This window comes from Vicugna pacos, chromosome 34, assembly GCF_048564905.1.
Source record: "Vicugna pacos chromosome 34, VicPac4, whole genome shotgun sequence".
Taxonomy (NCBI): domain Eukaryota; kingdom Metazoa; phylum Chordata; class Mammalia; order Artiodactyla; family Camelidae; genus Vicugna; species Vicugna pacos.
In genome coordinates, this window is record NC_133020.1 from 14,548,778 (window position 1) to 14,562,964 (window position 14,187).

At 43.6% G+C, this 14,187-nt stretch overlaps 1 protein-coding gene across 1 annotated transcript in view; it reads right to left on the minus strand.

Annotated features, from left to right (window-relative positions):
- Positions 1 to 1,061: 1,061 nt before the first annotated feature.
- The window catches only part of DDX47 (DEAD-box helicase 47), a 63,031-nt gene continuing 49,905 nt past the window's right edge, over positions 1,062 to 14,187 (minus strand). Inside the window, exons 2-13 of the mRNA XM_006199876.4 lie at positions 12,431 to 12,644; positions 11,656 to 11,749; positions 8,575 to 8,763; positions 8,260 to 8,331; positions 7,920 to 8,038; positions 7,277 to 7,348; positions 7,035 to 7,151; positions 6,336 to 6,482; positions 5,670 to 5,807; positions 3,960 to 4,030; positions 3,268 to 3,397; positions 1,062 to 1,624 (exon numbers count right to left, since the gene is read on the minus strand). Of these exons, the coding sequence (XP_006199938.1) occupies positions 1,493 to 1,624; positions 3,268 to 3,397; positions 3,960 to 4,030; positions 5,670 to 5,807; positions 6,336 to 6,482; positions 7,035 to 7,151; positions 7,277 to 7,348; positions 7,920 to 8,038; positions 8,260 to 8,331; positions 8,575 to 8,763; positions 11,656 to 11,749; positions 12,431 to 12,517 (1,368 nt within the window). The 5' untranslated portion in view covers positions 12,518 to 12,644 and the 3' untranslated portion in view covers positions 1,062 to 1,492. The remainder of the gene's footprint in view (positions 1,625 to 3,267; positions 3,398 to 3,959; positions 4,031 to 5,669; positions 5,808 to 6,335; positions 6,483 to 7,034; positions 7,152 to 7,276; positions 7,349 to 7,919; positions 8,039 to 8,259; positions 8,332 to 8,574; positions 8,764 to 11,655; positions 11,750 to 12,430; positions 12,645 to 14,187) is intronic.

Consider the following 14,187-nt stretch of genomic DNA (forward strand, 5'->3'; position numbering starts at 1 on the left):
TCCCAGAATGTGACCTCATTTGGAAATAGGGTCTTTATGGATATCATGAGTTACGATGAGATCATACTGGATTGGGGCGCCCTAAAACCAATGACTGTATCCACCCCAGACACACTCTCTTCTTACAAAATTACTACACTCAACAAAAATGATTAGGCACTGGCGGAGAATACAGCTCAGTGGTAGAGTACATGCTCTGCATGTACAAGGGCCTGGGTTCAATCCCCAGTACCTCCATTAAAAATAAATAAATAAACCTAATTACCCTCCCCCCCAAAAAAACTTAAAAAAAAATTAGGCATCTTCTAGGTGTAAAAGCCCTCAGAGCACAAGGCTGTTCATGACAGCGAAGCTGAAAGTTGATTTCCATCAACTCTCCCTCATCCCACCCAGTCCCTACAGTGCCAGATGCCGACTTCTCCCCCGGGAGCTGACGGCCCAGCTTTATAGCTCCTGAATTACATCACCCAACAGATGGGGACAAAAGAAAGGACATACCGTCCAACAGGCACCAATGACAAGTGGGTCTCGGAATTACCCCCTCTCTGACGCTTCCTGATCTTCCTCTAGTTACCTGGGGATAAGAGTCCATATAAGAAACCAGTCTTTCCCTCTAACCACCTGATTGATCCAAGAAGCCAAGGAAGTGAATCTACTCAGGATCTAAGAGACTCTGCAGTCTACTCACAGATTTTGCTCCATCCCCAAGAAAAACACAACTTCCTTTAAGCAGGACTTCCACCTTCTAGTTCCTTTGCACATTTTTTTTAAAAATTATAACATTTACCTTAAATTAAGGACAACCAATGACTTTGCCATGAAACCAGCATTGTCAGTTTCACTTTTTTTTCTTTTTTTTGCAGGGAGAGGCAATTAGGTTTATTTAGTTGTTTGTTTTTTCAGGGGAGTACTGGGGACTGAACGGGGACCTTGTGCGTGCTGAGCGTGCACTCTACCGCTGAGCTACACCCTCCCCACACCTGTCAGCTTCTTGCCTATTAGGAAGATCTTAGTTAAATCTGTAAAGTCTTTCACCGAAAAAGGTCCTCAAGGAGTCTGAATCTTTTAAAAATAATAAATTTATTATTTCCCATTAGGTCTCATGAAACACAAGCTGAGGCTGCTTATGTATCACTATTTTACAGATGTAAAAGCTCCTTTACTTGTACAATTACAGGCCAAGTGCTTCATCAACCCCATCCTTGACTTGCAGCTGAAAAAAGCAAAGGTCTGTGTGACGTGTCAGAGCAGCACACCTGACTCATGTCAGGAGCAAGGAACCAAAGTCGAGAACAGTCACGGTCTTGACGTCAGCGCTGCAGCAACGATGCTCTCACACACAGAAAGGGGACGAGCCCTGGGTGAGCTGAGCAGATTCTGGATACAATTCTGTTGGATTTCAGCCTGAGGAACTCGGCTGGAAGGGGTCCCATTCTCTCCTCCAACTCTCTTCACAGGACAGAAAGCAGAAATCAAGTCTTTACAAAAGAAATTAACGGCCTTTCCGCTTCTTCATTTTCCCTCCAGCCACCTTGTTCCTGACACCGATGGCACCCTCCGTATCGTCATTGTCCCCGGCATCCTCCCGCGTGCGTTTCTTCTTTTCCCCATGCTCCCGTAACTCCTGCAAGAAAACAGGATGGGACTGAAAATGAATGACTGTCACAACCTGGTCTCCTCTCCTTAAAATCAAATGCTGAGTAACTCCCTACCTCATGTCAGCAAAGGAATATGACCAAAATCCCAATGTACAAAAATGTTAATCTTATTAGTAATCAGACATGAAAATTAAACAATAAGCTACTATTTTCAGACGGCAGACCAGCAAAGATTTGAGAGAACGGTAACATCCAGTAGTCAAGCTGTGGGGACATTCATATATACGGTCACTCACAGTGTAAACTGCTATAGCTTTTCCAGGGGGCAATCTGGCATCCTGTATGAATTTGAATTTTAACTGTAAGCTCCTCCACCTAACAACTCAATTCTGCTTCTAGGAGTTTACTCTAAGGAAACAAGACAAGTGTGCAAAGCTGTACATACAAGGATGCTCAACACAGGACTAGTTAAAATACAAAAAATTGGAAAAAGCATAAATACACATCAGTGTCAATCATGTTATGTGCTCGTAACAAAATTCTGTGTAGCCATTAAGAAGTGAGCACATGAGGATTCTAAGATGCCAGCATCGAAGATAACAGGGTTTCCAAACCTGCAAGTGATGCTGTTTTTAAAAATCTGAACTCACTCTCCTCAGACCAACAATTTTCAAAAAATTGGAAAGCAATAAAATATACCTAATGCAAAGTCTAGAAGTCATAATTTGATTTCCCTTGATGATTCAGAAGGAACTTTCAATGACTCTAAGAAATGACTCCTGCCTCGGGTGTTTAGGAAAGTAAGATAATTAAATCGAATCTGTGCCAAGAGACAGCCTAGATGAAGCACTGTGAATAAGGTTAAAATGTGGAGGGAAAAAAAAGCGATCACGTGAATTGATATTTGTTGAAAAAGAAAAACAATATACGTTAAAAGTCTAATTATGGCTAAAGAAAGAAAAATAATTAACTGTTACCAACTGTTTTCTATGGGGGGAGTGGTTTATGTGTTTCATTTACTATTTTCATCTTTTCTCTATTTTCTAAAAATGTTTCCCAATGCACATGTAATATTTTTATAAACAAAAATACCAAACAAAGAATTCCACGTGGGCAGAAAAAAAAGACAAATCCACACTTTAGCTTCTCAGAAAGAGCCCCGTGGGCAGTGAAGCGTCTGGCAAGCACTGCAGGGAGCCGGCAGCAGTGCAGGGCGCTCCTGCAGAACTTCTCACCTCTACTCCGACTGCGATAGCTACTGCTGGCAACTGTGCCATTTATATCAGCTTGTCTGTGCTCATAAAACCTTGCAACGCAAGTATTATCCCCAAGTTACAGGTGAGGAACCGATTCTGAGAGATCAGACACTCTGTCCAAGCTCACAGTTCATAGCCGCATCTTCTGATCTCAAGTCCAAAGGGCTTCTTGGCACACGTGAAACATGAACGGTGGCTGGGAACGTGACCACTGTGGTCAGACTGAGTCCAAACCTGATTCAACCATTTAGTTGTAGGGTCGAAAGCAAACTGCCTAGAATCTCTACGCTTTAGTACACTTACCTCACATTTAGAATAAAATAACAGTTTATTAGGAGAATTAACACGATAAAGTGTCTTGCACGTGGTTGGTACCATTTGCCTAGAAGCTAGAGAGGAAAGGCGATGCGTACCATTCGGGCAAACCTTTGGGCTTCAGTCACACGTTCCGTCAGCATCATAACCTCGTCATCCTGAGTTGGGAAAACAGGCAGTTTCTTCCCAATCAAGTGTTCTATGCGCTGGAAAAGCTCCACATCGTATCTGAGGAAGGAAAGCTGGCATGGCTCCGGCCGGCAGGGCACACACACCTATCTACTCCAAGCCTGACGCGACAGGAGCCACAGCTTTAAACAGTACCCATCTATGATTCCTTTTCAGAGTACTGTTAAAGAGCAACCTCCTGCGCACAGCCCAGCAGAAAAGCAACCCATGTATCCCTTACTCCCAGGAAAGCCCTGGGCACATAACAATTTGTTCCTTTAAAAAACAAAATCATAATAGTTATTCTATTACTTTGAGTTGAGGGAAAGGTCACTGCTCTTTGGCTCGAGCAGGTGAAATAACAGGGTTTTCCTGTGTGCTTCTACATGCCAACTACTTCACTCCACACCCACGGGACAGTACATGCTTCTGTGTATGTCTGTTCAGTCTTCACTAAAACCCTGCTAGGCAGGCATTATTATTTGTTTCACAAACGATGCACACAGGATGAGGGGAGGTAAGTGACTGTTCTAGTAAGTGGTGAAGCCAGGTTCCAAGTCAGACTGCTCCGAAGTTCCGCTCTGTTCCCTACATTGCTTTGCCCTAACGTCCAGTCACTTACTGGGTGACAAAGGTGATGGCCTTCCCAGAGCGCCCAGCCCGAGCTGTTCGACCTACTCGATGGATGTAATCCTGGAACAAAAAGGGTAAGTAAACTTGAGGTAGATGGAATATAAATTAAAAACCATGCATGCGAAGTCTTACCACAAGTCTTGGAAAGGAAACAGATTTGTGCTGGAAAAAGGAGAAACGGACAGGGCGATTTGTTGAGGTAAATCTACTTCACTTTTTTATTCTCCTCACGGCACAGAATTGATGACCGCTTTTCTTTTCTTTCATAGAAAACAAACCTACAAAGCACATCTACGTGGTTACAGACAGATGGTGTAAAGGAAGGCAGCACTGGGCCTAAGGCAGGCCTGGGTCACCGCTCTGCGCCCACCGTCTCCCAGCTGCACAACTGTCTGCAGGTCACATGACCTCTCTCAACCTTGGTTTCTCTCTGTAAAACGGGGTACAAACACACGCCCAAACTCACAGAGTTAGTGTGAAAATCAGGAGAGACAGCACCTTGTCCACAGGAGTTTAACACAGCCAAGAGACACCAGCTGCTCTCAGGGGCAGGGAAATGGGGCTGTCCTTCCCAGGGGCATTTGGGAAGTCTGAAAACGTACTGGGTTGTCACAATGTCACCCGTGCACAGAGGCCAGTAATGCTGCTAAGCATCCTACAATGCAAAGGACAGCCCCACAACAAAGGATTCCCGGCCTGAGGTGTTAACGGTGCTGGGGCTGAGAAACCCTGGGCTGCATTGAGGGCTGCACGCCGCCACTTCTCATCAACTAGACTGACAGAGGTCAGCATGTGGTGCGTCTGCTCCTCCAACTGTGAGCGTCCGACACCCCTCCCCCGCTCCTTCATTCACATTCACTGACATCATGTCCTCAGGCACGTACAAGATGATGAGAATGAACAAATCAAGATCTTTCCCAATTTTTGATACTTAACTAATCAAGGACTAACCCCCCCTGAAAAAAAACCCCAATATTGTAACTAAGGAAACATAGAAAACATTCCATTAAGGAATACATTTTGGATACAATGAAATACTATTCAGCCATTAAAAAAAAAAGAATGAAATCTTCCCACTCATGACAGCATTAGTGGACCTTGAGGGTGTGAGGCTAAGTGAAGTAAGTCAAAGATAAATACCAAGATCTCACCTATACGTGGAATCCACAACGAGAACAACTGAGCTCAGACTCAGATATAGAGAACAGCTCTGGTGGTTGCCAGGTGCAGGGATGAGAGTATGAGAGTGTATGAGGGAGAGAGAGAGAGTGTGTGTGTGTGTATGTGTGTGTGCACGCGTGCGTATGTGTGAGAGAAATGGGTGGAGGAGGTCAAAAGGTACAAATTTCAGTTACAAAATTAGTAGGTCATGGGGGTGTAACATACAACATAGTGACTGTAGTTAATAATACTGTACTGCATATTTGAAAGTTGCTAAGAGAAATAGATCTTAGAAGTTCTCATCACAAGAAAAAAAAAATGTTTCTAACTATATATGGTGATGGCTGTTAACTAGACTTACTGCGACCATTTCACAGTATACACAAATACTGAATCATTACATTTTAAACCTGAAACTAATATAATGTTACAGGCCAATTATATTTCAATTGAAAAAAGGAAGGAAGGAAAAGAAAGGAAGAAAGACAGACCAGAAATACACGCTGGGGCTAGGAGGTCAGGTCAGCGTTGGACTCACCTTGGAATGAGTGGGAATGTCAAAGTTCACAACCACATCCACATGAGGTATGTCCAAACCCCGGCTTGCCACATCAGTTGCTAGAAGAATGGAACGAGCCTTTGCCTTAAACTTATTAAGGGAGCCTAGGCGCTTGCTCTGAGACGATGAAAAAGAAGAAACGAAAAGAATTTTAATCTTGAAAAACTAAGAAATCTTGGAATCCAAGACACACACACTAGGCACACTAAATACAAAAACCAAGACAGAAATTTTTAAAAGGATGTTTCTCCCTAAGTCTGAACTGGGCTTCACAGGTTAAAAGGAAACATGGAAGCAACAACAACAACAAAGATTTAAGACTAAAGCTAGAAAACAGCAACATGAAACAGAGATAATTTAACACGACAGAAAATTAATTGAGAAATAATTCATTCAATGCCTTTAGAGACCAAGGAATCACTATTCCCTGAATAAACTAACTCAGCAGCTTCCATACCAGACAACTACCTGTGGACAGTTCTAATCTGAGCCTCCTGCTATCCTGAAAGGAGGAAGCAGCATAAAATCAGAACAACTATGGGAAGATGCATTAATGTCAGGTGATGCTACTGCAGAAATCTCCTGCTATAAGGTTATTTTTCTCACGCCCCCAGTTCACCACCGGCAATGCTAAAGAAGAGTTACCTGACTCATCTGTCCATGGAGGGGGATGGCAGTGAACCCAAGATTCCGGAGTAGCAACGCTGTCCTCTGAGTGTTGTTACAGGTGCTGCAGAATATCATAAAGGAGTTTCCAGCCAGTTCATTTAGAATATAAACCAGGTACGTATCCTAAGTCAGAAAGCCAAAACAATACATGTAATCAAACATGGGGGAAGGGTGGAGTCCTGGGCATACAAATTAGGTAAGAGACTAAGCCTACAGTTGCTTCTCACTTATCCAGACCCCCAGCTGCCAGCTTCACCCTCCTTAACCAGCACTGTCATCCCTGCAAACCGTAGGTCTCACATATGGCCTGAAGCCAAATGCAAGGAGATCTGTACTCAGCAGATACAAAAAAACCTTACATCAAAGCACAAAACTAGGGTACCTTGCCCAGAAAAAAGCCACACAATAAGCAGACAAAAGAAAAGCCGCCCCAAGGATGGGGTTAGGAAGGAATTATATCATAATTTCATTACTGTGGTTTGATATGTTGTGAATCCCCGGAATGTTTGACTTTATCAATGATAAATGTAAGAACAGTCCACATACTAAAACAAACAGAACGGGCTCCAATCTGTAGCACAGCTCTTAATCAAGGGTTGACACATTTTCAGATACTTTGGTTAAGAAGGAGAGGGAGAGGCAGAGACTCTGGAATGATCAGCGTGAGCACTTCACCTTGAATTTAGAAGGAATAAAAAGGTAATACTGCTGTAGCTTCTCAACCGTCTGGTATTTAGAGGAAACGGCACATTTCACAGGATTCTTCAGCGCTGCTCGCTGGAGTTTCTGCACCTGAAGAGAGAAAACCTAGAATAGTACACTGATTCCTAAATGTTCTATTTTTATTATTGTTACTATTACTGTTTCTACTTATCAATTCTTATAAAGAAAAAAAGGGAAGCCCTAGAAAATCTCACCTTCTTGGTCATGGTAGCAGAGAAGAGAAACGTTTTCCGATCGCGGGGAATCACTTTGAGGATCTTGTCAACCTAAGGCACCAAGAGCACAGGGTACCAATAAAACATTAAGACTGGACAACCGCAAAGGCTTTGTGCAGGAGATTGAGAGTAACAAACGAAATACATCTCTGTGGGGACTTGGGGACTCAAAACTTTGATTCAGTTCAGCTAAAATATACTGGTATTTACTATTTGATACCATCTCAGATGCTATCAAAAAGATAATGCCGTCAGAGGAAGGAACAGTTTAAATCAGCAGAGCAGAGCGAACTTAAGAGAAAGTCAAGAATAAGCATTAATCAACTATGATGAGTGAGTCATCGAAGAAAGTAAAGACATTTTAAGGGGACTGGAAGAGAAAATCTGTTTTGATATTTCTCATCTCTGGAATCAGAGTCAGACTCTACTCTAAAGAGGATGCTGAGGACCTGACAGTGCAAAGGGCATCAAGCATGGGAAAAGCAGCAGAGATGTCACATTAAAAAAAAAAAAAAAAAAAGACAACGGTTAAGTGCTCCGCACAGGCAGATGTGCCGTGAACCCGGTTCTGAAACAGGACATTTGAGATGCCCCAAGAGGAGGAAAGACAGCGAGAGCTCACCTCTGTCTCAAAGTCCATATTCAGTATTCGGTCTGCTTCGTCCATGACCAAGTACTTGAGGGCTCTTAAATTGAAACCTTTTGTATTTTCCAAGTGGTCGATCAGGCGACCAGGAGTTGCTACCAAGAAACGTTTAGGAGAGAGGACAATGTTTAAAAAAAAGGACAGAAAGAAAGTTACCACCCTCTCCTAATTAGAATTTCAGAAATTAAAACAAATCAAACAGGGTTATAAAAATCCTTTCTGTGAACTCATTCCACACAAATAAGTCGCACCCAGCATCGGCAGGTGTCCTCCAATTCATCACCCCCGGGGTCTTTTACCGTCGTCAGTTACTCACCTATTACTACATGCGGTTTTTTCGCCAGGGCTAGAGATTGGGACATTGAATCAATTCCACCTACAATCACAGCTACAGAAATAAAAAGAACATTGAAAAGAGATCCTTAATTTTTCCATAGTTCACTGAACATCTTTTAAAGCCAATGCCAGATTTCTACTTTAATTTTTCTTCCCTTACAATTATGACTCTCCCCAAAGCTAAAATACCAAATCAGGTCTTTAGGTCAATGAACTCGTGTTAATATCACTCCCTTCACCCTCATTCTCAATCTGTGAAGAAACTCTGAAAATTCCTTTCCTCTCAGACACTTACCAGTCTGCACCCCAATGGAAGACCCCAGGGCTTCAAACTGCTCTGAGATCTGAAAGGCCAGCTCCCGAGTCGGGGTGAGAACTAAGGCAAACAAACGCTGGGGCGTCTCCAGCAGCGCATTCAGAATGGGCAAAGCAAAGGCCCCTGTCTTCCCAGAGCCAGTTTCCGCCAGCCCAATGATATCACGACCTAGAAGACAAAGAAAACAACTAATAGCAAAAAAAAAATGCTCCCTGTGTCATTTCCACATTATTCCACAATGACTCAATGGTGGGCACAAAGTAGACCATGAATAAATAAAATGAATTACTGAGGGAGAGGAAGATTAACTAGACAGAAAACATGGTCTCTGCCCTAAATAAGTTCAAAATCCAGTGGTGAAATACACAAGTATGTTGTAATACGACAAAAGTTTTAACACAGGTCCCCCGCAAGGTACAGTGAGAACACAAAGGAGGGAGTAACTTACTGCCCAGAGGAGTCAGGGGAGGGTAACAGAGGTGATGAGTGAATTAAATCTGGAACTAAGCAAAGAAGGCAAGGAAAGACAGTCTTGTATAAGGAAAGAGGATGGAGGCCTTGAAGAACGTAGCATGAGTAGGGAGACTGAGAAGTACAATGTGGCTGGAACACAGAAGTCAAAGGGGAAAAAAAGGAGAATGAGGAGAGTCAGAGCCTCGCTAAGGAGTTTGGATGCCTTCCTACAAGAGAGAGGAACTGAAGGATTTTAAGCAGAGATTATCATGACCAGTGTTACTCTTTAGGAAGATAAACTCCAGGCCTGATGGCATAAGGAGGAGCCAAGGAGCTTCAGAGCACACCGTTTACACTGCTCTTTCGGAGGGAAGATGCCAGAAGTAATTCCTTAACAGTGGGTCCCCACGCCAAGCAGGCCATTAACTGAGAAGATCTGGAAATTAATTCCCAAGCCAAGACATGGCCTCCAGGCTGGCAGCTGCCCACAAGGTAGCCGAGGGCTAGGACAGCACCCGGCGGGAAGGCTTCCTGTTGACTAATGACCTCCACAGTGACGCTCACGTTGTTGCCTGACTGCAGGACTGCCGAGGCTTCCTCACCCAGAGGTTAACCCTACAGTAAACGCCCTTTCCCAGATGTAGCCTGATTTGTGTGAAACTGTTCTCTCATCATTTTCAACCCTCTCCTGGGTCTCCACGTCTCCTCCCTGTCATCCCTTGACCTCATCTGACAACCTTACCCTTTTTCACAGTTTCAGCAACAAACTCTTTGGATCTGGTGTCTATATCCAGCTCTGGCATCTTCATCAAGCTCGAATCCCTTTGTTCCAACTGTGTTGGTCTACTCTGATATTTGAAATTATTTCCAGCTGAACTAACCTTTCCTAAAATTATTTTTCCCTCCTGAGTTTCCTTTTTACATCAGTGGTACACCAGTAACATGTCCTAAAAAGAGGCTAGAAACCCTGCAGTCATCTCATGCTTCCCCACCCCTTGCCTTCCTCTTAACAAACTGGGTGTAACTTTATGATTCTTTTTCTATCATTTTCTCTTTTTCATTCTCACTACCACTACCCTACCCATTATTTATTGCCAAAATTATTGCAATGATTTCCTAAATGATCTCCTAGTCCCCCGTCTCTAAACTTACACAGCTATGAGATTAATCGTCCATGAATACAACTCTAAGAATTTCATTCTCCTGCTAAAACAATCTTCCATAAGCACTCCACTGTATGGAACAAAGGCCGAATTCCTTTACCCAGCATTCGAGTCCTGTACAATCTGGCCCCATTCGCGTTGCTAATCTTTTCTAGCCTCTCTTTTAAGAACTCCACAGGTCTCCACACACACCCAGGCTTTCCAGCCTCCTTGGCCTTTCTTCATGCTGTTCCCTATGCCTAGAAAGTCCTCCCCTCCCATCACATCTGAATGTCTAAATCCTATTCGGTCTCCAAGGTTCATTTTAAATATTCCTAGCCAAAAAGTAAAATGAAATAAATTTCTCCATTCCATTCCAATTAGAAGTACTCTATTCTGCTCTCTCAGAAGACTTCAAATGTAACTTTATGTCTCTGACCACCTTCGAATAAATTTACTATAATAATCTTACTAGACTGTAAGCTGTTGGAGAGGGCAGAATCTTACCTCTCAGTGCCTTACAGTTATATCAAATACTCAGTACCTATTTATGGAAGCAAATGGAATTTCACAGAGTAAGTCTAATTCCTTTTTCACATGACAGCTCTTCAAATCACTAAAGCCAATTATCATATTCCACCCCTTAACCCTCCTCTTCTCCAAACCAAATGCACTCAGTTCCTAACCCGGGACTTGTGGAAGAGGAATTCAGGGTAAGGAGTCAGGCTGGGTTTTTTTTTTGTTTGTCTTGAGGGGGGGGGGTTCCCCAATGTTTTTAAAGGAATCAAGTTTTATATATAGATATATTTACACATTTTATGGGAAAAAATAATTTTATTTGACTCTCAAAGGGATGAGGGACCCCCAAAATGTCACCCTCTTCTTATAGTAATGTAGCTAAGATTACCTTCACTTTCTCTGAAGATCTTAATAAATTCCAGGTAACTAACACTGCTGGGTCTCTGTTACCACCCACTCTAATCCTAGAAAGTGGGCTTTGGGAATCTTAAGAACAAGGTTTTACCTCGACTCCTATGAAAGTCCATCCCACTAGTCATCAACCAACAGGCTAACCACTCTTCTGCAAATGTGATACATCTGTCCCACTGTGAAAAAGCTCAACTCCTCTAGATACTAACATGCCTTCCAGATACCCTTACATAAATCTGCACTTACTGATTCATAATTTCTAACAAGTTTCCTATTAGTACACTTTAATCCAGTGCTTCCTTAAAGTTGGCATCTGCTGCAGACAACAAACCCCCTTACAGGAAGCTCAGGAAAACTGGAGGATTATTTTCCAAAAGACAGTAAGCCACAAACTTCACGAATATCTTTCACGAACATATTTTTATTTCGCTTGACCTATGTGAGCAATAGCACTCAAAAAGTAGTAAGTACTTAATTGAGTATGTGCAACTTTATACTGAATCTGTACCAGATCGCATATTTAATTTCAACCTACCTTGTAAGGCCAAAGGAATAGCTTCAATCTGGATCTTGGTGGGCTTTGTCCATCCCAGCTGGTCACAGGCTTCACACAACACATCTGTCACACCCTTAGAATTTGGAAAAATGCACTTTAACAAAGAACAATACACAAAAACCGCCTGCCTCATAAGTACACGACTGTCAGAGCCGCCTTGCAGGAGACATGCACATCCCTCTTTGATTCACAAGGTATTTAACGTGAGGCTACTCAGTCTTCTCCTTTACTGTAAGTACTGAGACATCAAGACTTACCGATCCCTTTTCCACTCACCAGGGAAAAGCCAAGTTCTTTCCCTGCGTTACTTCATTTAATCCTCACAGTACTATGAGGTCCTTACAGTTATCCCCAATTTACAGATGTGGAAAGTAAGGGACAAAAACAACGCGCCTCTGGTCAGCGACTGTGTCGGAATTCAAACCCTATTCACCCGAACCCAAGTCCCAGATACACTAAAAGCCGATTCGCACCACATGCAACATTCTGGACAGACACAACGTTGCCTGCCACCTTGGTGGAGTTGAAAAGGGCAACCGGGGGCTCTCGCGGACCGGCAGCCCTTCCACGACCCAAACCCAGAGCTGAGGGTGCACGTCCGAAACCCGAGCTTCGGAAAGCCGGGGTGGCGGGGGAGCACCAGAGCTAGGCCCCGGCTGCCTCTGCACACCGGCAGCCGCGGTCGAAGGCAACCGGACTCTGCCCGCGCCTGGTCCATGCAGTACAAAGGCAGGCCAGCGTCATCCATTCTTACCAGGTCTTTAAATGTTTTCGTTTCCTCCTCCCCTACCGCCGTCTGGGCCGCTTCAGCCGGTGAACCGTGCTCCTCCAACGCCGCCATGCTGTCCGCGGGCTCCGGAAGTGGGTCGGCGGCGCGCGGAACGCTGGGAAATGTAGTTTTTTAAAATTCTTCCCCAGTCTGCGGGTTGTGCGCGCCCCCCTGCGGGCTTGCCGAGATTTGCATCAGCCTGCATCGTGGAAAAGCAGTGAAAAGTTAGTGATGGAGATAGGTGTTTGGATTTGTGGAACTGAGACGAGTGCAAAAGGGCCCGATGACCAGGGCCTCCTGTCTGCCCTTTCGGTCTCTTTTAAAAAGCTTTCCCCACCTCTCACAACTGCTATGTTTCTCGCTCTTCTGACCATAGAATTTTGAACATGTTCCTATCACAGTACTATTTATTTATTATAATTATTATTTCATTCCTTTATTCAATAATATTTGTTGAGAGCCTATCATAGGGCTATGCTAAGTGCCTAGTGAACAGGACAGCAAACCTTGCCCTCGTGAGAAGACAGATAGTAAGTGATCCCAGATCATTTCACTCTGTGGAAAGTGCAATGATGTAACAAAGGGAAATCAAAATGATGGCCAGCAACCTGGGAAAGTGGTTTGTGGGGATAACAGCAAGACCGGGGAAGGCATCTCTGAAGTCGTGATGTTTAAGCTGAGACCTCACTAGTAAGCAGAATAAAAGTTCCTTCAAGAGCCCAGGGGATAATTATTTCAGACTGAGGGAACAGCAAGCACAAAGGCCCTGAGGCAGTGTAGCCGGTGAGGCTGTTCTGGATGGCAGTCTGCCACTACTGAGGCCAGTTGAGCATCTTGCATGCTCTGTGCCCAGCAAGCACACGCCTGTGGCCCAGGATGCAGGTTCTGCTGTGGTGCCAGGGTGTCCAATGCAGTGTTATTCTGGAGGTGGGGAGATGGAGACAACCTGGTGTCCACCACTGGGGGAGTGGCTAATTAAAATATGTGCGTGGTGTGGACAAGCATGCCCATGACCATATGGCTAGGTCTCAAAAACCTGGTGCTGAATGAGAAAAGCATAAAATACATCATCACGTACCTTTGAAATATATACCCACAATGTAAAATGATTATAAATCAATAAAAAATGTTAAAAAAAAAGAAATATATGCCCACAAGATACCACTTTCTGCTGGAACACATACAAACAGAAAGATCCGCTTTAGACATTTTAGAATGGTTGCCTGCAGGGGAAGAAGAATTGGGAAAAAACTGGGAATTGGGGATCTGGGGATAAAAGATAATATATACATAGTGGGGGAAGGTATAGCTCATGCTTAGCATGCACGAGGTCCTGGGTTCAATCACCAGTACCTCTGCTAAACATAAATAAATAGAAAAATCTTTTTTTTTAAAGTTTTTTTTTTAAGTGCTGGGAGAAGGTGAAGACTCGATGGGAAAGTTCAGAGAAGCAGAGCGAAGAGGCCTGGAAAGGAGACCCAGATGGAAACAATTGGGAGGACTTTAAAACTGTATATAATAGAGGGTTTAAAGTTAGCCCAGTTTTGTTAAAATGTGTTACAGGAAAGAAAACAAAAATCACACGTAAGATTTCTGGGGCTTTGAGGCTGCTCTAAAGGGAAACTGATTTAAACCACCCAACTGCTATTGTAATACCAAACTGTCCGTTCTGGCCAAGCAAAAAGCTCTTCTGTGTATTCTGGGATAATTCCAACATGGGCTCTTTTTTCAAACTTCCCCTG